Consider the following 23,820-nt stretch of genomic DNA (forward strand, 5'->3'; position numbering starts at 1 on the left):
ATTTATAAATCCCTCCCAGGTCCATCTCCTTTCCATTCTCGTCCCAGTGTCTCCCCTCCTTCTGCCCAAGGAACGCCTGGCAATTTTTGCCACTCGGATGTCAGCCAGGCATTGCTTTGACTTGCCGGATTGCAGACCTCTCAACCTCAAAGCACTGGAAATCTGGAGTTGGGGTCAAAAAATTGGAGTTTAGTAAAAACGGGGGGTTTGATCAACGACGGAAAAAAATAAATAAAAAAAAGGGGGAAATTTTTTTTTGTATTTTTTCGGGAATAAAAAAAAAAAAGGGGGGACAAAAAAAAGGGGGAGAGGGGGGGGGGGGAAGTTGAAACATTTGCTAGACATTGTTCGAAGGTGAGTTCTCCGTGTTTCTTCTTCTCGATATCGGCTTTCTTCAACAGCCCTCGATCTAAACTTCTTCAGAGTGGAAAACAATAAAAAATTCGCAATCATACGAAGACACTTAATGACAGCAGTATGTATGCAAGTGGAGTACAAGATTTTGATGAGCAGCGATCTGGAGTCCGTGTGATTGATTTGAGAAGCGACACTGTGACTAAACCCAGCAAGGAAATGAGACAAGCAATGGCTGCTGCCGAAGTGGGTGACGATGTGTTTGGAGAGGACCCAACAATGAATGGTACGATAGAAATTACCCGGGGGGGGGGGAGGGGGGGGACTCCCATATGAGAGTGACGGGGATGCTCGTCGTCTCGCTTAGGGGTATAAATTTCGGACTTTGGGTCTCGCTTAGGGTGTTCTGGGGAAAATGCAAGAAAATGACAATATTTTTAGCTGTCAGGGTCTCATTTAGGGTTACACACGAAGAAATATACTAATATAAGTTTTTTTTCTCAGATTTTAGTATCTTTTAGGGGTCTAAAATAGCTTGAGCCACGCCCAGATTGGTCTCTTTTAGGGGTTCTTTTCAAAATTTCCGACGAGCATCCCCGTCCCTTAAATATGGGAGTCCCCCCCCCCCGGGAGAAATTATTTTAACCTAGGAGCGTTTCATTTCTTATCCGCACCCCACCCCTCCCTGCCCCCTCTGTCACCATGGATATGATGACGAGCTTTTGCAAAAGGGGATTCGGATTTTTTTTAAAAAAAGAAGCTGACAAAATTTGATCCTTGGACATTTTTTCAAAGGTGCCGACAAAAAATCAGCCCTTTGCTGTTTGTTTAATTTTGGGTCGGTGTTTTTGTTTAGTTTTGGGGTATTCGGGGCTGCATTCATTTCTACATTGTGTGGTTCCAGAGAATGTCCATACTCCCTCCACAGAAGGAATTGGAAATTCCTGGGGGTGGGTAGAGCTACGAGCAGTCCCAATTTTTTTGCAAAGTTGTATGGACCATCAAGCATGCGAAAAAATAAATAGAGACCAAAAACTTTGAAGGAGTCTTAGGAAAATCCCTTTTGTGGGGGAGGTATGGATATAAATTTTAAGAACTTCATTCATTATTGGTTTTAGGCTGTTGCAACAGCTTACACCCATTTTAAGTCTTTTAATCTGCATGACTATCTAGCTTGAGGGAGAGTGCTGCAAATAGATTACTATTTGTCAGCTGTCTCCCTTAAAGTATTAATATAAGGATTTACACATGTGCAGGGCCATAACTAGCAAGAGGCAAGACAAGGCACTTGCCTCGTCTAGATTTTAACCCAAAATTAAAAACAAAAGAAAGATTTTTTCAAGAAATGCCTCATGAAAAATGTTCAAGAAATAGCTTCAGAGCTTCTAGGATTCCAAACTTTCTGGAGGGCATGCCCCCAGACCTCGTAGCAAGATCTTGCCTCGTCTATGCCAAAGGTCTGGTTATGGCCCTGCATGTGCATTCATTCTCCTTTTTGCACCAGGCTAGCAGTTAGGGCCACCACATTTTATTTATCCTTTTAGCGTTTCATCTCCCTCGGCTTCTCTCGCTGTTGACTTTCAGGTTAAGTTTTCTCCTGCCCTCCCATCCCATTGCTATACTTATTTGCATTGTTTCCTACCTGAAAGAGACAGCTTACCCCCATTCTAATCTGCATTTAGCATAAGGGAGAGTGCTGCAAATGATTACAATCCTGTTTTATTGTTTTTACTAGCCTTACAGGCTAGAGCAGCAGAACTAACTGGTAAAGATGCTGCTCTTTTTGTTACTAGTGGAACAATGGGGAATTTGGTGTCAGGTATATATTTTTATAAGTTTTCTTTATTGTTTGATGGGACGTGGAACAAACTTAATTATTTCTTTGAATGCATTAGGAATTCTATTTTATTTTTCCTTAGTTAACATATTATATGACAAGTGGGCTAAATTTAATCCTTTCCGTAAATTTGTTAATTTCAATTTTTTCGTTTTCTTTTTATTGTCGTTATAAATTTTTACCTAATGTTTGCAAGAGTTCCCTTGTGAAATCATCATTAAACCATTATTAATATTGTTACTATTATCATTATTATTATCAGTTAAAAGGGGTGAGTGTTTGATGCTATCTTCATAATATTATTATTGATAGATGTATATACAAGTGGTAGGCAAGGTCAGGGCCGTAAATATTTTATTTCATCAATTAGTGATGGCACACTGTCCTAGTCGAGGGGACGAGATTCTCGTTGGTGACTCGGCACATATGGTTATAAGGGAGCAGGGTGGAGTTGCACAAGTGGCTGGTGTACACACACGGCAAGTGCGCACCAACATCGACGGGACTCTAGACCTGTTAGATATAGAAAACAAAGTCCACTCAAATGGCGAAGCCCATCTACCAACAAGCCGCCTGATATGCATTGAACAGACTCACAGAGGCAGAGTGTTACCACTGGAATATGTAAGAAAGGTAATCCTGGTTAAAATTCTTTCTTTTCTAAATTTTTGGTGTCTACTAATTAATACTCAACTGCACGGGTCTTTTGGTGTCAGGCTTTTATATTTATTTATTTTTTGGTCCACTTGAAAAATATGAAAAAATATTCATGTAGGAACTGCAAATGAGTAATATTAAACCTGTTTTCAGTGTTACATGCATAGAGGCTATCTCTTGACATCAATCTTTCAACATTATCTTCTACAATTCAGGGTAAAAATGTAAGGTAAGAAGCATTTTGAAATTGGCCATGCAGGCATGCAGCACAAAGCTAATTTGAAGTCATGGACATCATAATGTCCTTGAATTGTGCTACACTGACGATGCATGCCCAGTGAACTATTGCAATCAATTGAATGTAAATATCATTAAAAAAAATTAATAGATCTGCAGTAGCCTGCATGCAACTATCTCCTTAATTTACAGAGAATCAGTCAGAAATCAGTTAGGGCTGGCGAGGTGGGGTCCAAGTGAGAAAGATGCACTCGAAAGACTTGAAAGGTTTCCGGTATGGAGGGGGTGGCGGGGTTGTCTTGACACGGGGCTCTGGACAGGGTGTCTGCTAAGTGTAAAGAAGAACCTTTTTGGTACACCACAGTAAAATTGTAACGCTGTAGGAAAAGCATCATTTTCTGCAGGCGTTTCGGCGCTGAGGCGATGTCCTTCTGAAAGATTGACTGAAGGGGTTGGTGGTCAGTGTGGACGGTGATGTTTGATTTTCCCAGAAGCCACTGGTCAAATTTGTTAAAAGCTTCAACTATGGCCAGGCACTCTTTTTCAATCTGTGCATAACGCTGCTCGGTCGGGGTTAGGCTCTTGGAGCTGTATGCGATGGGTTGTAGAGAAGACTCGTCAAGGATGCTGTCACCATGTTGTGTACTGGGCTGCAGGAGTGCTGCTCCAAGACCATAATCTGAAGCGTCCACTTGAAGGACAACTGGTGCATTTACGTCATAGTATGCCAGGCATGGTGCAGAGGTGGCGAGAGCTTTGGCTTCGTCAAAGGCTTGTTGGTGTTTTTTTGACCATAAAAATGGCGTGTCTTCCCTGGTGAGGTTGCGTAGGGGTTGGGTGACGCTGCTGAGCTGCGGACAGAACTTACTGAGATAGTTGATAGCTCCTAGGAATCTGCGAATTCCGTGTTTGTCGGTTGGAGTGGGCATGGAGACTATAGCTTGAACGGTGACCGGGTTGGGCTGAAGACCATCTGTGGTGATAACATGACCCATGAAGGTTGCTTCACGGACGAGAAATTTCATTTTGTGCACATTCAGCTTGACATGATGCTGTTCGAACCGCTCAAGTACTGCAATGAGGTTCCGGTCGTGGTCCATTCTGGCTTCGGTGTCGGTGGCGCCGCAGCCCGGGATGAGAATGTCATCGGCAATGCTGATTACTTGGAGTCCTTCAAGGACCATATGGATGCGACGCTGCCATTCTTCGGATGCAGACGATATGCCAAATGGAAGTCTTGTCCATCTGTAGCGGCCCCATGGTGTGAACATGGTGGTCATCAGGGAAGATCGCAATGTCAATGGGATGTTTTGAAAGGCTTCCTTGACATCGATCACTGACATGTATTTTACCCCATGCAGTTTGTGAAGGTTTTCTTCCAAGGTTGGGATGATGTATTTGGGGCGTCGTATGGCTTTGTTCAGGGTCTGTGATGGGTCCAAACAGATCCGAATTTTCCCCGGCTTGGTAGGGGTTGGTTCTCGCTCTCTTATGACCATGTTGGAGATCCAATCTGTTGGCTGGGAGACTCGTACTAGCTGGCCGGTGGCCTCGTAGTTATCCAGTGCCGTTTTGATAGCGTTCAGCTTTGAGATGGGTTGGCGGTGGATAGGGGCATGAGAGGGTTTGACATTTGGATCCAGGTCAAAATCAACAGGTGGGCCGAGGTAGCCAAGTCCCTGAAAGAGCGAGGTGCAGTTCTTTGAAATGAAATCCAGTGTTAAAGTTCCTAGCTTAGGCCAGATCCGCATTGAAGTGTTGGGGGGCGCCGGGGGTGGCCCAGCTGCCGATTCTTGAGACGTTTCAGGGCCAGTCATTGGGGGAAGTGGAGTGGTGCTTGTGGAGCATTTCCTTATGAAGTCAGCATTTAGAGTAAGCACGCCAAGTGTTTTGCTGGCCTCTGTACTGAGTAAGGCTGGTTGGTCTGTGTTGATGACTTGGAAGGTGAGGATGCATGTTTTGCTGCCCTTACTGGTTTTAAGAGTGACCTGACCAACAGGCTTGATTGGTGGACTGGCATAGGGTAGTATCACAGTTTTGGTTGGCAGAACTTAAGCCCAGGGCATGTTTGAGAGATGGCTGGATGGCAGTGTGTTGCAGGAAGCTGCTGAATCTATCTGGAAGGGGACCTGTGTGCTATGGCCAGAGTCTGGGCTTGTCAAGTCTAGTAAAACGAAATGGCCTTTGTCAGCCTGGGCCCGGTGGAGAGGGGGCGGTGCCGATGGAGTGGTGTCAGCATTAGAACCTGGTTGCTGGTCTGAGAGGGTGAAGCAGTTCTCATATTGAATGCCTTCCTCAGAAGGAGCAATTATTAGGAGCTTTCCTCTTGATCAATCATCCGAATGTGCGCTTGCCTGGGGTCCGGTGGAATAGGCTTTTGGGAGGTTGGTTTCGAGCTCCGGTGGTCTTTGGCAGCCTGTTGGCAGACGTTTGCGAAGTGGCCTGTTTTGCGGCAGTAGTTGCAGGTTTGTCCTGAAGCTGGGCACATGTTACGGGAGTGTGGTTGTTTGCTGCCACAGAAAAAACAGGGCCTGTTGGGAGGTTTAGTAGATCTGCTAGGATAGCTGTGGGTGCCTTTGTTAAGGAACGTGGATGTGGTGTAGTGGACCTGTTCTTCTATGGTTGAGCTAGCCAACAGCGTGTTTGTGTGTTGTGCGGCTTCAAATGAGATGGCTTGACTCACCACAAATGCCAGGGTGAAAGGTGGGTCCTCAGGTTTCCGCTGGCCATCTCTGTAAAAGATATCTTCTCGGAAACGGCTAAAAGATTCGTTGAGGCCGAAAAGAAACTTGTCCCTCATGAATTGGTCTGCGTGTGCACCGAAAGAACAGCGGCCTGCGGCGGTACGTACTGCGGTTTCCCACTCTGAAATGGAGGTTTGCTGTGCTTGTGACATTTTCGTCCAGAAGTGGTAACGATCCTGCATCAAGGTGCTAGCGCCAACATAATGCTCCTTGATTTTTTGGAGCCAGACCCAGGGTTTTCCAGCGTCGTCGGCTGGTATCTTGGACGCGATAACGTCGTCTAGAGTGTTCCATTCAGCGGCAGGAATTGCACTACGAAGGACAGCTAGTTCGAAGGGTCTCTTCGCGGGGATGTAATGATCGGTCGTTTCGGTGAGGCTGTCTTTAGCAGGGTTTCTGAAATGTGTTACCCTTCAAGTAAGCAGTAGTCGTGGAACCGGGTTTCCCAGTGTCGGTAGTGGTCACGATTAGATCGCACGGCTTGTACATCGAGGATGGGCTTGTCGTGTTTTGGCATGGCGCGAGTGATGCAATGCTGTTGAAGCTTTCAGTTGTTCTTGACGTATTTGTTGGAGCGCTTTCGACGAGTAGCTCGCTCGGTAGAAAAGAAAAAGAAGAGTTGAGGCTGGATGCTAAGCTAAACCGCTTCTGACACCATGTTATGCTCGGTTCTATCGATGAATAAATGAGGACACGCCGGCGGCCATGTTGACTATTTTATTCTCTAGGAATTACACGAGCACGAGTTCATCCGGGAACTCGGGATCAGATGATGTAATCATAACGCGAGTAACGCAACGGTAACGTAACACATGTAGTTCAACAAACTTCACTTTGTTTTCAGGTTAAAGAGCTTGCCACAAAGCATGGACTTAAAGTGCACATGGATGGAGCACGACTTTTCAATGCTGCTACAGCTCTTGGTGTTCCTGTTGCACAGGTCACCCAAAATGTTGATTCAGTTACTTTCTGTCTTTCAAAGGTAATAATTAGTAACTGGACTGAGTAAATAATTATTAGCAATAATAAATAATTTTTAGATTGTATAGTATACAGAGGTTTAATAATTTAACCAATAGATATAGCCATTATTTTACGTTAATGCATTTGAATCTCAAAAAACCTTTCCTTTTTTATACAGACTGATTTAAATCAATCTCCTGTGGGAGTGGGGAGGGGATGCAGTGGTCCCCTTAATGGTCAGTGCACTGGGTTCCAGACTGAGAGGTCTTGGTTTGGATTTTGTCTGGAAGTTGGACTGTATGTGTTCTTGGGGAACTGCCTCTCTCCACCCAACTTTGAAAGGCTCCTGATATCCACATTAAGTATCAAAGTGCTCCTAATCGCTTCATGTCACAGGATCTTTCTTGAGTTAAGCACCAGCACTCAGTATGCGGCTCCTTCCAGACTTACCGTCAAAACCATAAAAGCATTAACGCCTAAAATTATTTCTGGAATGTTTATTGTTTTGCAACCAATCAGATGCGAGACATAACTGCAATAAACCACAAGAATAATTGAATTGAAAATTAAGACACACATTACATGGCTAGACAGCGCGTCTGAGAGCAGAATTTTAAGTTTTAAATTTATCAGCAAAATATCAGTCATAGTTATTCGTTGCTTATGCATAAGCTCTGAAATATAAAAAGAATGACAATTTCAGTATTTGTTAACAGTAGAATTAAGGATTTATCGTGGAAAAAAAAGCCAATTCGTTGTTTTGTGACTGATCGAAAACTTTCAGCTAATTTCTCTTGCGGTTTGTTGCCGTTTTGTCGTCTCGTGTCTGATTGGTCACCAATAAACAATTCAGAAATAATTCGTGCTTTTATGGTTTTGACTGTAACACATGATTTTTTTAAGCAGATCACATATTTGTGACATAGAGTAGTTTACAGTAAACAACTGACTAACAATTTCTTCTGTGTACTAAGGACTTTCCTGATGAGTAAACTGTCGTTTTCTTGTAGGGTCTTGGTGCACCTGTTGGTTCTATAATTGCAGGAGAAAAAGATTTCATCTTCAGGTAAATGTAGGTTTCTTCAAGGATGAAATTTCTTCCCTTTCCCGCTTTTCTTTTTCTTTATCAGCTTGTTTGGCGACAAACATAATTCTCACTGGTGCAGGCATTAAGATCGTTCATTTGAATATCTTCCAATGTTTACCTTTTCTTTAAAACTTTCACCACCGTGAGATTATGAGTTACTCATGTCAGAAATGTGTATAAAATAGGGGGTTCCTGAATTGGTTACGGAAATAAAATGTCCAAAAGACCACCCTAAAATTATCTGTAAAATTTACTTTGTTACTGAATATCAATATGGCTGTAGCGAGACTCTCTTAGTCCAAAAATATTGCACATTTTACTCCCTGAAATACAATTTTCTCTTCCTAATATTGTTGATGTGCACCAGCCAAACAGCTGCAACATGGCAGGATTCACAAGGATTCAATGCCACATGGACAGATAAATTGAAAATTTCTTTGTATTGGCTGTTCGTTTTTTTACAATCAAGGACCATTTGAGAGAGTAAACCGCTAGCAGAGTCAATGCAACAGCTACCGGGACCTTCGGATTACATTAGTCAAGCACCCTAAGGGACCCATTAGACTAGGCTATGCTTGCCTCCTTACTGTTTCATTTAGCAGTCCAATGACAATTCCAAGATGCTGAAATATGCAGAATCTTATTATAATTTACAATAATTTGACAATGAATGATTTACATGAATGTCTTAGAAGTTTTCTATTTCAAACAGATGTTGGCGGCACAGAAAAGTTCTTGGTGGTGGTATGCGTCAAGCTGGTGTATTAGCTGCTGCTGGGATTTATGCATTAGACAACATAGCACCTAAACTTCAATTGGACCATGCTAATGCACAGATTATGGCAAAAGGTCACTGTATTATATTTTTATGTTAATATTTCATTCAACTTTAATCATCTGTCACAAGCATAAGTCCATCTAAAAAAGGATATTTGCCAAAGCAAACACAATGACATAAATAATATTGTCTAGTATCATAGGCCTGCAATGCGTGGAAAGAGCGACAGCTACATAGCCCTGACAGCTGCATGGTAGCATGATGGCCTAGTGTTTAGTGCACTGGACTCCGCATTAAATTGATCTAGCCCTGGCCAGGGCTACTGGGTTGTGTTCTTGGGCAACACTCTTAACTCTCACAGACAGGTGCCTATTGCCACTAGGGCTGGCCCAAAGTTGCTGGAAATTTCTTAAAAAGTTGCTCGAAAGTTGCTTCAAAATCTAAAAAGTTGCATAAAAGTCACTCCGAAAATCCAAAATGTTGCTTTTAAATAAGAAAATTCTCCAAATATATGCTAATTTCGTTTTGAAGGTAAGATTTCTGAGCATTTTTATGCAACTCAACTGCTACAGAAATATCAAAATAAAAAAAGATCTGTTGAATTAAAAGGATTGCTTTTACTAAGAACAATAGTGAAATACTTATGATGGACATCATGTTCGCTGACCATTTTTTAATGCTGAATGATCCGAGCTGAAGAATTTTCTGAACTTCCTCGGAAATCATCGGCAAATTTCATTAATCTTCTGAAAAATTCGAAAAATGCTCGGAAACGTTTGTACCGCCTCCAAACAACACTCGGACAATCTTGATCGAAATGGAAAAAGTTGTCCAAAAGATGAAAAGCTGCCCAGAAGTTGCCAGCACCTTTGGGACAGCTCTAATTGCCACCCAAGTGTACAAAGGGGGGGGGGGGGGTAAACGTGGGGTGGACTAGCATCACATCCAGGGCTAAACACAGAGTTTACGTTTACCTCTACATAACCCACTGCACCCATTGCGTGCCTATGACACTAGCCATTGTTGTTTTAACAGTAAAACGAAAGTCACGATACATGTGGTGTTGCTCAACAGGAATTCACGACATGAAAGATCTTGGCTTGGATGTAGATCTGAAAAGTGTTGAAACCAACATAGTGTACTTCAATGTCAATCATCCCACAGTCTCAGCCAATGAGCTTGTCAAACGAATGCTTGACGTCACAGACAGTGAGCCACTGGAAACAAGAGTAGCAGTGAGAATTCTAACGGCTGGAAAAGATCGAATCAGACTTGTTCTTCACCATCAAGTGTCCGAGGATGATGTTCATAAGACGTTGAAAAAGATCAAATATATTTTAACCTCTTGAAGTCATATTATCTGAACTTGACCTAAATTAAGGCGATGTTACACGGGACAAAAAAATTCAAATATATTTTAACCTCTTAAAGTCATGTTGTGAGGCGCAGTGGCCTAATGGTTAGTGCGCCGGACTCCGGACCGAGCGGTCTGGGTTCGAGCCCTGGCCAAGGTCATTGTGACGTGTTCTTGGGCAAGACACTTTCACTCTCATAGTGCCTCTCTCCACCCAGGTGTATAAATGGGTACCGGCGACATAATGTTGTGGGGTACCATGCGATGGACTAGCGCCCCATTCAGGGGGAGTAGAAATATTCCTAGCCGCTTAAAGCAACAGAAACTGGGATAAGCTCCGGCAGTATGGGCCGCTTGGCTCGAGGCTTCCCTTAAAGGTTCATGTTGTAACTTGACTTAAAGGGACTGTGTCTGTCACCGCTACGTTCATGTAACAAAAATGTTAATGTTGTTTATAGTGGTCATGCACTTAGCGTCGATATAGCTAGTTTACAGGCATGCCACTGAAACAGAGGAAACAAATATTTTAAATGAACATAACATGGTAAAAATTCCCAACTGGCAGGAGGCAGACCAGTTGGCTATATACAAAGCGTGACCGAGGATTTAAATTAGGGACAACCGAGAACAAATTTAGCTAGTGGCAAAGGCAGGTCTCGAACCGAGGACCTCCCGATTACAACACCAGCGCCCTTAACCACTCGGCCACGCTTGCCTCCTAACCATGTTCATACGAATATGTCTTCCGAGCGTCATAATTTAAAGATACAAACAAAAGAGATCAACTTTGAAAACTGTCAGCCTAACAGAATTTCAAAAAGCCATATCGTAATCCGATTTAATATTTTTGAATTTTTGTCCACAAGGTGTCCCTACCTTTCTTTTTATTTGCTGTGTTATTGAAATGTTCCTTCACTGTTTTAAGTGGTTATTTTTATATTTCACTCAATCTGATGGCCATTTTCTTATGTTTTAATTTGGCTAAAATCCCTGACACAGCTTTTTTAAATTTTAAGCAGACCATGATGGTGACCACAGCGAGAATGAAGCTAATCAAAATGTCAAATGAGCAGAACAACGGATTTGAAGGGGCAGATCCAGGATTTTTCTTTGAAGGGGGTGCACCACTTAGGAATGGCGTAACTGACCTTTTTTGCAGAAAGCCACAGGTCATTTCAGGAGGGGGAGGGGGTTGCACACGCTCGCCTTCTTCCCCGCTCGTCGTTTCTGCGCTCGCCCGCTTTTTCGCCCTTCCCCACAAACCGAGAGCCTGGAACAGGCTATACAAAGGAGGGCTGGGAAATGTGCTGTCAGCGTGAAATGGGTGAATTCTATTTTTATAAAGAATGTTTACCATGTAGGGTGTTTGTTTTACAAATTTTCCTTTTAAACAATATTGTGGTACATTTGCAATATTTCAGTTTATTTATTTACAGTGTCCACAATTAGCAGTGGCTAAATCAACTGTTGCTAAATAAAGTGTTTTTCACTTCGATTCACTGTTCCATTTTGGTGTAACAAACTCTCTATGATAATCAGCGATCTCTGTTTAAGTTTTTTTTTAAAAAAATTTCACAGTTGCCCTCGAAGCTTCGCTTCTCGGCCAACTGTCCATTTTTCGTACAATCTTTCATCCTCGGGCATTATGCCCCCATACACCAGCCGCCTGAAGGGTTTATTTTCTAATTGCCAGCAAAACAAATAGCTGACGAGAAACGTGATAATGTCTTCATATATCACCAAATTATTAAAACTAACATTGAAAACATTGTATGTTGAGCCCAGCGGGGGGGGGGGGGGGGGGGGGGGGTGGTTAGGGCTTTCCACAAGTTGCTCGGCAACTTTTTGGCAACTTTTCATATTTTTAGCAACTTTTTCCCCTTCGAGCAACTTTTTTCCTCTCGAGCAACTTGTTGCATTTTGAGCAATTTCCAGACCGAAGATCTCCGAAGATTATCCGAGTATTGTTTAGAGGCCATACGAACGTTTCCGAAGATTTACGAAGTTTGCCGAAGATTTTCGAGAAACATCTGAAGACGTTTCAACTTTCGGCTTTACAAAAACCCCTCTGCAAACATCACGTCATCGATATCTTCACGATTTTTCTCAGTTTAATTAAGAAATCCTTGTTATTTAACAAATTTATAAATGCATATAAATGCATATATTTGGAGAAATTATCTTGATTAGAAGCAGCATTTTGGATTTTTTGGAGCCACTTTCGAGCAACTTTTATTATCAGAAGCAACTTTTTTGGATTTTTGGAGCAACTTTTGAGCAACTTTTTGAGAAATGACGAGCAACTTTTTGGGAAATCTCGAGCAACTTGTGGAAAGCCCTAGGGGTGGTGGGTACTCGGGATTTTAAGTGACGGGGATGATCGAATGGGGGCAAAAATCAAGACCCAAAAAAATCCCTAGGGCTTTAAACAAAACCCAAAAAATCGCTGGACCAAGAATCAACCACTAAAAATCCCATGCCGAATTTCTGACCCATTTAATTTTTCAGACAGGGGAAATGATCTGAAGATGTAACATAAAGATAACCATTCGAAACACGTTCAGTGTTTGTACTTTATTCGCAGAACTATGCGGCCAAGGCACTACCATGAATCTTTAGATTGTTTTTAATACCAAAAAAATCTCTACTTAAATCAAGCCACCCAAAAAAATACTTGCCAAATTTTCCTACCCAAAAAATCCCGGAATCGAAAATTTCAAACTCAAAATCAGGAGTTTGAAGCTCCAGTTTGCTCCAGTTTGTACGCAAACCGAAACAGTTCCTGGGAAGGGTCTGAGGACACACACCCCTACCCAAATTTAAGGGGAGCTCCGCACCACCACCATCCCGGGGGAATAACATGCATAATTAACCCCTAGGGGAGCTACGGCCACAGCCGTATCACCTGAATGGGGGCAGAGAGACACCGACCGTGGGAAAGCGAGCCTCTGGATTTCCCGTATGTTCCAATGGGTCGGGAGACGGGAAGTGGAGAGAGACACGACGAATGGATCAAGGCGCACAAGAAAGAGCCCGGGGAGAGAAGAGGAGGGACAGGAGGAGGCGGAGACGAGAAATGGCCGAGTTCGGGTCGTATGTTGTGAAGTTTGACGTATCCACTTTCGTTCTGCGCCCGCCGAAAGGAAACGGAGGTGCTGCACAAAGCCCGAAAATGTAAGTTGAGGGAGAAAGAAGAACGTTTAACCGGTGGAGATTTTGTAGAAAAACCCCCTCCCCCTCCGTCCCTTAGGGGTTAAGGAAGCTCGATGTAGTTTTTTTAGCCGAAGGGTGGTTGTTTTAAAAATTAAAATTATCTTAGAAGCCAATGTTCGATTTTTGCCAAAATACACCATAATGATCAAATATGACCAAATTTTAACTTTTTACCAGTCACTTAGCCACAAAGGTTACCATAGCAACGACTGACGTTTTCTTTTGTTCTCAAACAAGCTTGATTTTCTCGAAATCTAGATTGACTCTTGGTGTATATTTTTGATATGTTAAAGTTTAGTAGATTGACTAACTGTTGATGAAATTTTAGAAAAATCTGTGAGAGCATTTTCAAGTAAATGAAGAATGAAATTTTCAGAAAAACCCCGTTTTAATATAAAATAGGCGCTTTTAAATTGTTTTGTATTAATTGAGCGCAGTTACTCTCACTGAAATATAAATACTTACACCATGAAAGACCATTAACTAAAAGCGAAAGAGTTTTTGCTTTAATTTGTTAAATTATATAGACTGCCAATTGTAGGAAATTATAAGAAAATAACAAAAACTTCATTCTTGATTTACTCTAAAACGCTCTTACAGATTTTCCTAAAATTTTGTGTACAGGTAGTCAATCTACTATACTTGAACATATCAAAAAATGAATACCAAGAGTCAATCTAGTTTTGGAGAAAATCAAGCTTGTTTGAGAACAAAAGAAAACGTCAATTGTTACTATGGTAACCTTTGTGATTAAGTGACGGGTAAAAAATTAAAATTTGGTCATATTTGATCATTATGGCAAAAATCGAACATTGGCTTCCTAGATAGTTTTAATTTTCAAAACAACCACCCTTCGGCTAAAAAAACTACATCGAGCCTCCTTAATTTAAGACAAACGAATTCGTGTGAGACGTATAATACGACTGAATAAATGCTAGACGCACGAAATTATTATTGCCCTTGTTTACTGCCCTGTTAGCGACACAAAATTGGCCACCAAATCAACAGAGAATGAAAAAACTCGATTATTTATATCAAGAAGAAAATTTTTTTATGCGTTTTGAACTTAATTAGACATAGCTTTCGTCAAAGGTCTGTTTGGTCTGGACCGAGCGAAGTTATGTTCGTACAAAAAAAAAGTCCGCCGATAGCAAAATTCTCTCAGTACGGTCCTGAGCTAGTGAGAGTTAATAAGAAGTTTATTCAGGGGCGGATCAGGATTTTTCAAAGGGGGTGTTTTACCATTTTTTGTTTCTATTTTAGCTCCAATTTATGGGGGGGGGCGAGGAGGATTTGAAAATGGGAGCTTTTTGGCGAGGACCAATTGAGCCAGGCCCCCCGGGAGTGGGGATGCACCGGGCCCGCGAGAGAGCATACAGCTAGTAACACTCTCCCCTCGAGGAAGGACAGTGAGAGCGAGGCAGATGCTCACCCGGGCCGGGGGAGACGAGGACGCAGACGTAAAGACAACGTAACAAAGCAGGTCACAATACACATGTTGTTCAAGCCGAAGGAGGGATCCCAGGAATGGCCGTCCACTTTGAACGGCCGCCGACATGGAGGTGGATGGACATTGTCCTTTTCTTTTCTTTTTTCTTTTCTGGTGGACAGGGGGTGGCTAGCCACCCAATCCACCCCCCTGGATCCGCCCCTGGTTTATTGCATGCTTTTTGCCGCGCTGTTGTCGCGTTTTGCCAGCCAGCTCATAAATTCATGACGCTCATACAATAAAATAGAAGAACAACGGCATTTGGTGCAACAGGAAGAGCGCAGTCTTCGCCGAGAGAGATCAAACGTCAAAACTACAGCATGTACAGAACCCAAAAGCCAACGTTTTTAGAGAAACAAGCGAAGCTCAATTTCATCAGGAACGAATGAACTAACACTGAGGCGTTGGTAAATAAACGCTAGAAAACATTTATCTTTATTTTCAATTTACAAAAGCTTAACCTTGCAATAATGGAAATCAGCTGCTTATTTAACTTACCGAAATACAACAATATTTCATTTTTTTTTTTTAAAAAAAACAAGCAAAATGCGCTATCTTAGTGAAAAATGAAAACATTACGAGTGTTGTCGATCAGATCGATCCCTAGCTCGTCAAACGCTAGTCGTGTCAGCGGTCTTCGTTCATGTTGCAGTTTAGGCGCGCATCACAAACTGGAACAAAAGAAGAGCAATGATTCCAAATATGGATGGGTAGTCCACTGCAGACGAATCCTTCCCTCCATCTCCTCCATTAGTATCTTGTATAAAGGTGTATTTCATTCCTCCTTGTTTGGTATGTCTTTCAAAGGCGCCATCGGCCGGCACGTCCTTGGTGGCATGGTAAGCCCAAACAATGTACCCTCCCGGCTGATAATAAAGAAATAAAGCATTTGTCAGTTGTCTCAGGCAAGGTTGCTAAAGTTGGGTGATATTTTCTTTTCGTCCGGCTGTCAACTAAGCCCAACTGAACACCCTTTTTGAAACTTATTTCATTACGTTATGGACTTCGCTGTCTCACTCCCAGGTGCCTTTGCATTTTGTGAAAGGCGATGGTTTTCCGAGTGAAACAGGCACACCGCAGGCCAACCAAGGAAAGAGGCCTGGGAGGAGACAGAGGGAATGCAAATACCAGTTTTGTTTCAGTTATACATTTTTTAGACAATAAAACGATAATTACGTCCGTAATAATTTATAGATAAAACTAGTAGTAATCAGAGATTAGGGGAGTGCGTTCGACCTATAGGTAAAATAGACCCAAGGTAGGCAGGCATTGGCAAAAAAAACCGATATGGTCGGCCTACTAGTAATATGCCTTATACCAAAGTTAGTTACTATGCTTATACCTCACTAAACGGGAGGAGGATAAGTGTGCGAAAGATTGTGTGACGAGCCAAACGAACATAGAATGAATGAAATATTATGTACACAAAAGTAATTATTTATTTCACTTGACTTGTTAAAAAAGTTTCACTTCGATTTAAAATTCCACGAAGTACAAATACAGACATAATTCACACAGTAATCCACTTCACGCAACGTCTAGTGTTACAGGCTCCCCAAGCTCAAAATACGTGGTGTATGGGACAGCTTGTGTATATAGAGAATTGTATGGGAAAGTCACTGATCGTAAAAAAAATTGTGTAAATAACTATCTAATTTGAAATAAAGTTTTTCTAACTCAAATGTGTCGTTTTCTTGTATCTTGCGTCGATTTTGAAGCCATTCTGGCGCCGTTTAGTGAAGTTATTCGATATCGTTGTCTCTCCTTCTAAGAGACAACGATATCGAATAACTTCACTAAACGGCGCCAGAATGGCTTCAAAATCGGCACAAGAGACAACAAAAAGGCCTATTTGAGTTAGGAAAGCTTTATTTCAAATTAGATAGTTATTTACACAATTTTTTACGATCAGTGACTTTCCCATACACGACCCATACACCACGTATTTTGAGCTTGGGGAGCCTGTGGTGTTTCTAGGAATAACGATAAATTCAAAGAAGTAATAAAACAATTTTGATCCGTATTATACCCACTCTCGATGCATGTAATTCTAACAATTTGTAGTTTTGTGCAACATATAATTGCGGGAAAACGCGCTGGTTTACCTACGAACGAACTCAATACGAAACTACGCATCAACTTACTCGATTTCTACTCTTTTTATGACGTTCAGTGGCTAAAGACAACTCTGCTACCTCGGATGATAACCCTTTAATGTTCTCCATAACAGTTTCGGCAAAATTACAATTTTGGCCTCACGTTTTTTAACCCTTCTTTCAAGCAAAATAATGTTTCTGAGCCCAGTTTGGGACGCCATCTTGTTTTGCATGAAATCGAGGCCATCTGTGGCTACCAGTTTCCCGGCCGAGATTTGCCCCTGCAAAAATTAAGCGGGGAGGCTAAATGTGTGTCCATACATCTGCGCGCGCAATGCGGCTCGATTCATTCCGCATAACAGTACACAGGCATACCAACTCAAAAGACACAAGACACAAAAACAAAATTAGGCTTGCGCTCTCCTTCGTCGAACGCAATAAGCGACCTCGTTCCCAGGGCTTTTCCCTTGGTGATTTAGGTCGCGCAATAAGTACAATTCCTGTACTTGGTAAACACAAAACCAAAGCAGACAATTAAAACTGCTCTAAAGGCAGATTTCTGTTAACAATAAATGTTGAAACTGCAACTCAACCTTAATTACGACGTCTTCGTTGTCGCCAGTGTCTCTTTTACGGTGAACCGTCAACTTGGTGTAGCCGTCGCGTTGTTCGTATGATGTTAAATTCCAGTTGTTCACTGCATCTTTTGGAGGTCTCTCTCTCGTACTAGTTAAATAATCCTAAAAAAAAAGGCAAAGAAAATGACACAACCCATCTAAGTCTTTCCTAAATCTCAACCATCCTCGTTCCGTTTGGTTTACTATTGTTTCTTTAATATCTTTCTATCTTCTATCTTCTTTAGAAATGTTTATCTGAAGGTAATTTTCTACATCGCAAAAGTCCCGAATAGAACATGCAAAATGGGTGCGGGTCAGTCCCCTAAACTCCTACTGGGATTCACTCTACGGAGCCTAGTAAGAAAATGCTACCACACGCACAAGACTTATTTGATTTCACCAAATTCGGTTTTTTTTTTCCTTGTGGGTCGCGGAAAAACCTGAAACTTGCCGTTTCTCTTTGACCAGTCATAGAAAGCTAATTAATGCCGAGTAAAAACTTAAACGGGTTCACGCTAATTCAAGCCGAAATGAATGTTTTCTATTTCTTGGTGAGCTAAAAGTGGTTTTAAATACGCTAGAATAGATTTAGAGCGTTTTCCAATTGAGTGTCATAAAACCAAAACCAAAAAAATCACCCTGGCCAACCACAAAGGGCACAGGCAATCCAGTGAACCAATCAAAAGTCGAGGTCAATGCATGTAGAAAACGTGCGTGAGCGAGTCACGACTGGTATTGGTTTTACTTCTGATTAGATGAGGAAGTGGCGCGAGTTTTAAAACCAATCACAAAGCGTAGCAATGCGAAACCAATGCAAAAGCAAATTACTTTCGATACTCAAGTGAAAACCGCTTTGATCTAGAAGCATAAGTAAAGCGTTTCGTCAAGCTAGTGATGACCATACTATATAAACTTAATCGTTATTCTCACCCCGACATAGCCCATGTTGTTACTGTCCATCACTCCTCCAATCATCACATCGTAGCCTTTCATGTTGGTTGGAAATTCATTAGACACACCGAATGCAACCCAACCTGTTGCTTTCACCACTACTGTGAAATAAAACATGTCTGTGTTCTTGTCATATGCCCAGTACAGCCTGTAGTTGTCATCTAGTGTCTCAATGGTCCATTTTGGATCGATGAACGTTTGCTGCACTATTCCCCTATTGCTTTGGTGATACATGAAGGCTCCGGTGCTTGGGTTCACATCGTTGGTTGGATGGTACGCCCACACCAAATACATCTTACCTCGCTTTGAAATTTTAAAAAACATAAACCTGGTTAGACAGCAATAACATTTCCAAATATTGAACCATTCATGTCCCGAGTCTCCATCCTCGGAAACCCGAGGCAGTAAGTCGGGGCGATACGAAGTAAACCCGGCAAAATTCGGGGCGACGAAAGTTTCACCTCTCCGACTTTTGCCGGGTTTACTTTTTTTCGCGCCGATTTACTGCCCCTTGGTTTCCGAGGATGCCGAATCCCCACCTATACTTTTGAAATTATGAGTGCATTTCTTCGTAGAAGGAGCTTAGCCCTGGTAACGTCATCGCTCAAAATAGAGCCCAGTCTCCCTTGGGCCGAGCACGCTTGAGAGTAATCCGCCCTTATTTTGTTGAGATAACATATTCGGTCTTAAAAAAATCGTGATTTTTTTCCTTCAGTTTTCCGGGATGGAGTTGTCTAGGAGACTTATATGTATTTACAACGATGCATGTTGTTTATAGACAGGCCTACACGATTTATTCCTCAAGCTCGTGATATTTGTTCATTTTCCGGCAATATTCCTATCAATTTTGTTCACGCACGCCAGATTTAAGAGGACACGATACCAGCCTATTAGCTGGAGAATATGAGGTTGGTTGCATAGAGGTTGTTCAGAACTTCGGTTTAACAAATTTCGCGAAGGTATAAGGTCATTTTCTACCCGAGTTTCACTTCTTGTGTTTCGATCGACCTTTTATTTATCTTAAAAACTAAATAATTGTTGTCGGTGACTAAAACATTATAAAATGGGACGTTTCGGCCATGCGTTAATGGGTTCTTCGGAAAAAATTCGAGACGGTGTACAGATGTAAATAAGATGTTTTATATATCTCTGTAAAACTAAATTTTTAATTTATGCGTTTTCTGTTAGTTGCCTTATATGGTTTGTTTTGGTTCAATTCACTTCTTATCGCAAGATATACTTCAGTTTCTCTAGACTGCCTGTGTGAAGAACAGGATCTGAAATATTTCGCCTTGAAGAACGTCGATTCCTTGCATTTTTTTTCTGCTACGTGTGTTATAAAAGTCGTGGTTTCAAAAAAATATTGTGCGGTAAACACGCTGTGCCACTGGGCCAATATGGAAAATGCATGCCCCGGGCTATATTATTAATTACGATATTGATACTATCATCTGAATGCTCATGAGATATTAGAGATATTAGGGCTCGCCAGGTGAAACCGATTGTTTTTTCCAAACTTTAACATCGAATAATCTAGATGTTGTTGCTATATTTTTGTTGCTGGCATTGATATCACGTAAAATCCTGATAGTCAACAAAATTGTTTGTTGTTCACACTTACTTGAATGAGCACAATAAACACACAAAGCTACTCGTCTTTAGCGCAGTAGCCAATATAGCATAGCTTCGACTTACGTCATGGTTGAATTTGCATAATTGTTTGTGGTCACTTTTGGTCATTTGGTTGTCTTATACTTTAGAGTCGCAATCAATCATTTTTGACTGTCACCAAGCTAAGGAGCGTAAAGAAACACGCGCGAGAATAAACGACAAATATTCCCGCGTTGGTAAGACTCTTGATCTGCGTTTCAGATTAAGGAGAAAAAAAATCATTTTGCAAAATATTGAAAAATAATAAGCACTACACGAATGAACTCATTGGAAATTTGCATTTGAATGGTCACACCTTAGGGTTTCGTCTACAGACTAGCTCTACAGACTTAAACGTTTAAGAAAAGCACAAAACCGATTCCATAAAATTGAAATGTTGATGCGTAAATATAAGAGAAGCGCCATAACCGTGCCTCAGTCAGGTTTTAAATAGTGTTAGTAAAACTCAGCTGTGTTCTAATGGAAATCCGCGAATCTGATTGGTTCTCCCACTGATTTCTATTTTAACAATAGAGTGTCTGTCGGACATCGCTGAACCCCGGGAAAGATTTCTTAAAACAAATATTAGCCCGAGAGCGAAGCCGGATAGTTTTAGAACATCAGGGTCAGCCGAAGCCGAGACACCTCTATGTTATTGTTCACCACCCCCGCGCACAAAGAGACGTACCAGGAAAAAACTCATTGAAAGCCGATTTAACAAAGAAACCAGAGAAACCCACTATGAGTGAATTTGGTTGGGTTTTTGTCTGCAGGCAGCTGTTTAAAAACAGTCACGGGCGGGCACTATCGACCGGCATTTTTCACGGAGGGCACTATGGGCGATAGTGCCCTCCGGCAGACGGGCACTATCGCGTCACGTGTTCAAATTAAACCAATCAGAATCGGAAAAAATTTAGTGGTGAACTATAATCGCCGATAGAAAACAGTCGCGCGCTCGCGTAGCTCTTTAAGCGGTAAATTTTCTTGATTTTTGTCTTCAAAGTGCACAATATTGTAGGTTTTGGACTGCAATCCTTTAGAGTTTCTACTAAAACAATTAGACTACTCGCCCTCGTTTTCTATGAGCGATAGTCAACTCGGCTGCGCCTCGTTGACTATTTGCTCATAGAAAACTTGGGCTCGTAGTCTAATTGTTAAATATGTTCATGTGATATGTACTGGTTAGGTGCGGTTTCATACCATAATTTCAACGTCTTTGCCGCTGGTATCATTTGTTTTCCTTTTCCTCTCAAACATCAGGTTTGTGTAGCCGTTGTCTTCCATCGCTGTAACCATGTCCCAATTATTCGTAGTATCTGCTGGGGGCTGCTTTGTAGCATTCGTGAAATAATCCTGTACAAAAATAAGAGTTACGTAACGTTATTTATCTGATGGCCATGCATATAAACATATGCTAATGTTTCTTTACATCTAACTAAACAACCAATTCGAACGTATTTTTTTAATTTCTGTTCATAAATACACCGCAAAACTGTAGTTAACTAAGAGAGATAATAGCGGCCAACCTGTGCGCTTTTGGGGATCCGGGGACATGGGAGCTCATGTCGCGTGTCGCTAAGAAATTCTTGTGTCGCCCAGATTCAGGGCCGCGTTGCGTGTCGTTTTTACCCCTTGGAAGGCCTCTAAACTAGCGTCACATAGCTAAGGTAACTTACGTCCCAGTAGGTTTCGTTCATATCCTTGCCGCGAGCGCCTCCCACTATCACATCATAATTCACCATCGCTGCTCCTTTCTCCTTTGCCACACCAAAGCCGACCCAGCCCGTTGCTTTTACTGTTACGTTGAACTTAAAGCTGTCTTTGATCATGTCGTATTTCCACATCACTTTGTAGTTTCCATTCTGAAACGATGCCATTTGATAATCGTCCATTTTAGCCGCTTTGGACTCAGAAAGAAAGACCGCCAAAACCAACACAGTTACACAGAAGACCTTCATGCTGACGCACCCTGGATCGCCGAGAGAATGAACGTGATAAACATACAGTCTTTGATCTTTTAAGGGTTTCTTTAAAGGAAGTCTATTAAAGCCGTTCAACCAATCAGATCGAATTCAGGCCTGCCAGTCATTGATCACACAATGGATACTGTCGTTAAAATAGCTCACCGCAGAATATGCGTTATTCATAATGTCTTCCCGGTTAATAATATCGGTATCGTGCCCACGCGATTAACATAACTGAATTTTGACCAATTCCTTGAACGGACTATACATTTCTACTGATAAAACATAGAAATATCCACACGTTAGTGTTTGACAAGTAGTTGCTGCTAGTTATGACCTTAATGTGTATAAGCACTTAGATTGCGTGTTTGACGCTGTCATTCGTTAACACGGGCAATATCGTTTGGTTGTTTACGATTCAACAGTCGTTCAATTTATCAATATTATAGTTAGCTGAGTCACCAAACTCATTTGCGACCAATAAAAGATGTCACTTAAATTAAATGTAGTACGGATGGGGTATAAAGTTTGAAACACAACATTCAAACTCGGGGTGTTTTTGTCTAGATAGTTCTTAATTTTTCTAGAGAGTGGTTAATTCACTCCTATCTGTGGGCTTAGCTCTTGAAAACAAATTCAGTATTGGCCCGTACTATGACAAAGCACTTCTTGAAAACCACGTTTGAAATGAGCCGACAAATCTTCAAATAAAGCCTCAATACAGTGATTGATGAACGGAAAGTGCTGTTGAGAGCTACTTTTAGATGTTATCTATTAAACCAAAAATTTTAGAAATTTCAGTTGAAAGTTATCAAATGGAATTACACGCTTCGACCAGAAAATGACCGAAAAAAAATCCGTGCACTTTGCGAGACGTAGCCATAGATAACCTTTTATTTTCGGTTGCATGCAACCATAGTTCCCCTCTACTAACTATGATGCAACGGTTGAACCGAAATTAGCAAATTGGTTGGTTTCCCATACTCCTCACGGTTCCGAATATCGGTACAGATACGGGGCACTGGGGAAGAGAATACAAAATGGAAAGGCACATTTCATTCGTTCGCCAACCTCGTTCCCAAAATCGTAGCAAGAGACCTTGGGAAGAGTAAGGTACAGTTACCCATAACTCTTAGCGCAAGAAAAACCTAAAAACTCTCATAGGAGAAATGCACATACCTTATTACATGAAATTTTCGCGACACTTTAATTTCGCGAATTTCGCGATTCTAAAAAAATCGCGAAATTTAAGTGACGCGAACAATAAGTGTCGCGAACATAACATGACGCGAATATTAAGTGACTCGCATATGTTAGTAATCAATGTAAATGAATGTTGTCGTCAATTGACTCACTTGTAGACATTGTAAGAACTGCTCTGTTGTTGCTATTGCCAAGATTAAGTCCCCCCCCCCCCCCCTGCGTTTTTGTTAATTTTTACGTTATTGTTCCTTCGATGAAGTCGTTTTACATAATTCAAAGGCATGTCAAAATATATTGCCAATTGTGTCTCACTCAAAAACGCGAAATTAAAGTGATTCAAAATACAAAATGTTGGCAAAATCGCGAAATTTAAGTGTCGCGAAATATGTGCACCTCAAAATCGCGTAATTAACGTGTCGCAAAAATTTCATGTAATAAGGTACCTACACGTTCTAAAAACTTCAAACTTAGCATACGCAATGGTGTTAGTACAGAGACAAATTTCGGGGAAAAAGTATGGCTTTCAATCTGTTTCCATTTTTAAGCGATGACGTAGTCGAGCTTTATGCCGGAGCCCTTGGATCGGTTCTGTCATTCTCGTTCGAACAACCGAATAGGACTGGGAA

General features: G+C 41.6%; 2 protein-coding genes across 3 annotated transcripts; one reads left to right on the plus strand and one right to left on the minus strand.

Moving 5' to 3' along the window:
* The first annotated feature begins 322 nt into the window (after window positions 1-322).
* On the plus strand, window positions 323-11,506 carry LOC144631551 (uncharacterized). Of its 2 annotated transcripts, XM_078489997.1 has the most exons (7): window positions 323-640; window positions 2,090-2,173; window positions 2,562-2,824; window positions 6,674-6,811; window positions 7,803-7,858; window positions 8,592-8,728; window positions 9,732-11,506. In XM_078489997.1, exons 1-7 carry the CDS (start codon window positions 478-480, stop codon window positions 10,004-10,006), a joined length of 1,116 nt encoding a protein of 371 aa, XP_078346123.1. In that variant the 5' UTR covers window positions 323-477; the 3' UTR covers window positions 10,007-11,506. The 2 variants fall into 2 exon arrangements, with proteins under 2 accessions (XP_078346123.1, XP_078346124.1); XM_078489998.1 differs by lacking the exon at window positions 2,090-2,173.
* Window positions 11,507-15,121: 3,615 nt separating this feature from the next.
* On the minus strand, window positions 15,122-22,092 carry LOC144631633 (uncharacterized). The gene is made up of 5 exons (XM_078490115.1): window positions 21,704-22,092; window positions 21,228-21,380; window positions 18,357-18,680; window positions 17,403-17,549; window positions 15,122-15,579 (listed from the first exon to the last, which is right to left on the minus strand). Exons 1-5 carry the CDS (start codon window positions 21,983-21,985, stop codon window positions 15,367-15,369), a joined length of 1,119 nt encoding a protein of 372 aa, XP_078346241.1. The 5' UTR covers window positions 21,986-22,092; the 3' UTR covers window positions 15,122-15,366.
* Between the last annotated feature and the right edge of the window lie 1,728 nt (window positions 22,093-23,820).

Source organism: Oculina patagonica, chromosome 12 (assembly GCF_052425735.1).
Source record: "Oculina patagonica isolate OP01 chromosome 12, crgOcupat, whole genome shotgun sequence".
NCBI classification, from domain to species: domain Eukaryota; kingdom Metazoa; phylum Cnidaria; class Anthozoa; order Scleractinia; family Oculinidae; genus Oculina; species Oculina patagonica.

Bases quoted from the DNA above. Each gene is read 5' to 3' on its own strand.
- LOC144631633 (XM_078490115.1), bottom strand. From the start codon at position 21,985: ATGAAGGTCTTCTGTGTAACTGTGTTGGTTTTGGCGGTCTTTCTTTCT. The intron at 21,381-21,703 runs GTAAGTTACCTT...ATTTTTGTACAG, and splicing joins TGAACGAAACCTACTGGGAC to GATTATTTCACGAATGCTAC. The intron at 18,681-21,227 runs GTATGAAACCGC...AAAATTTCAAAG, and splicing joins GCAAAGACGTTGAAATTATG to CGAGGTAAGATGTATTTGGT.
- LOC144631551 (XM_078489997.1), top strand. From the start codon at position 478: ATGTATGCAAGTGGAGTACAAGATTTTGATGAGCAGCGATCTGGAGTC. The intron at 6,812-7,802 runs GTAATAATTAGT...GTTTTCTTGTAG, and splicing joins TTACTTTCTGTCTTTCAAAG to GGTCTTGGTGCACCTGTTGG. The intron at 8,729-9,731 runs GTCACTGTATTA...GTTGCTCAACAG, and splicing joins TGCACAGATTATGGCAAAAG to GAATTCACGACATGAAAGAT.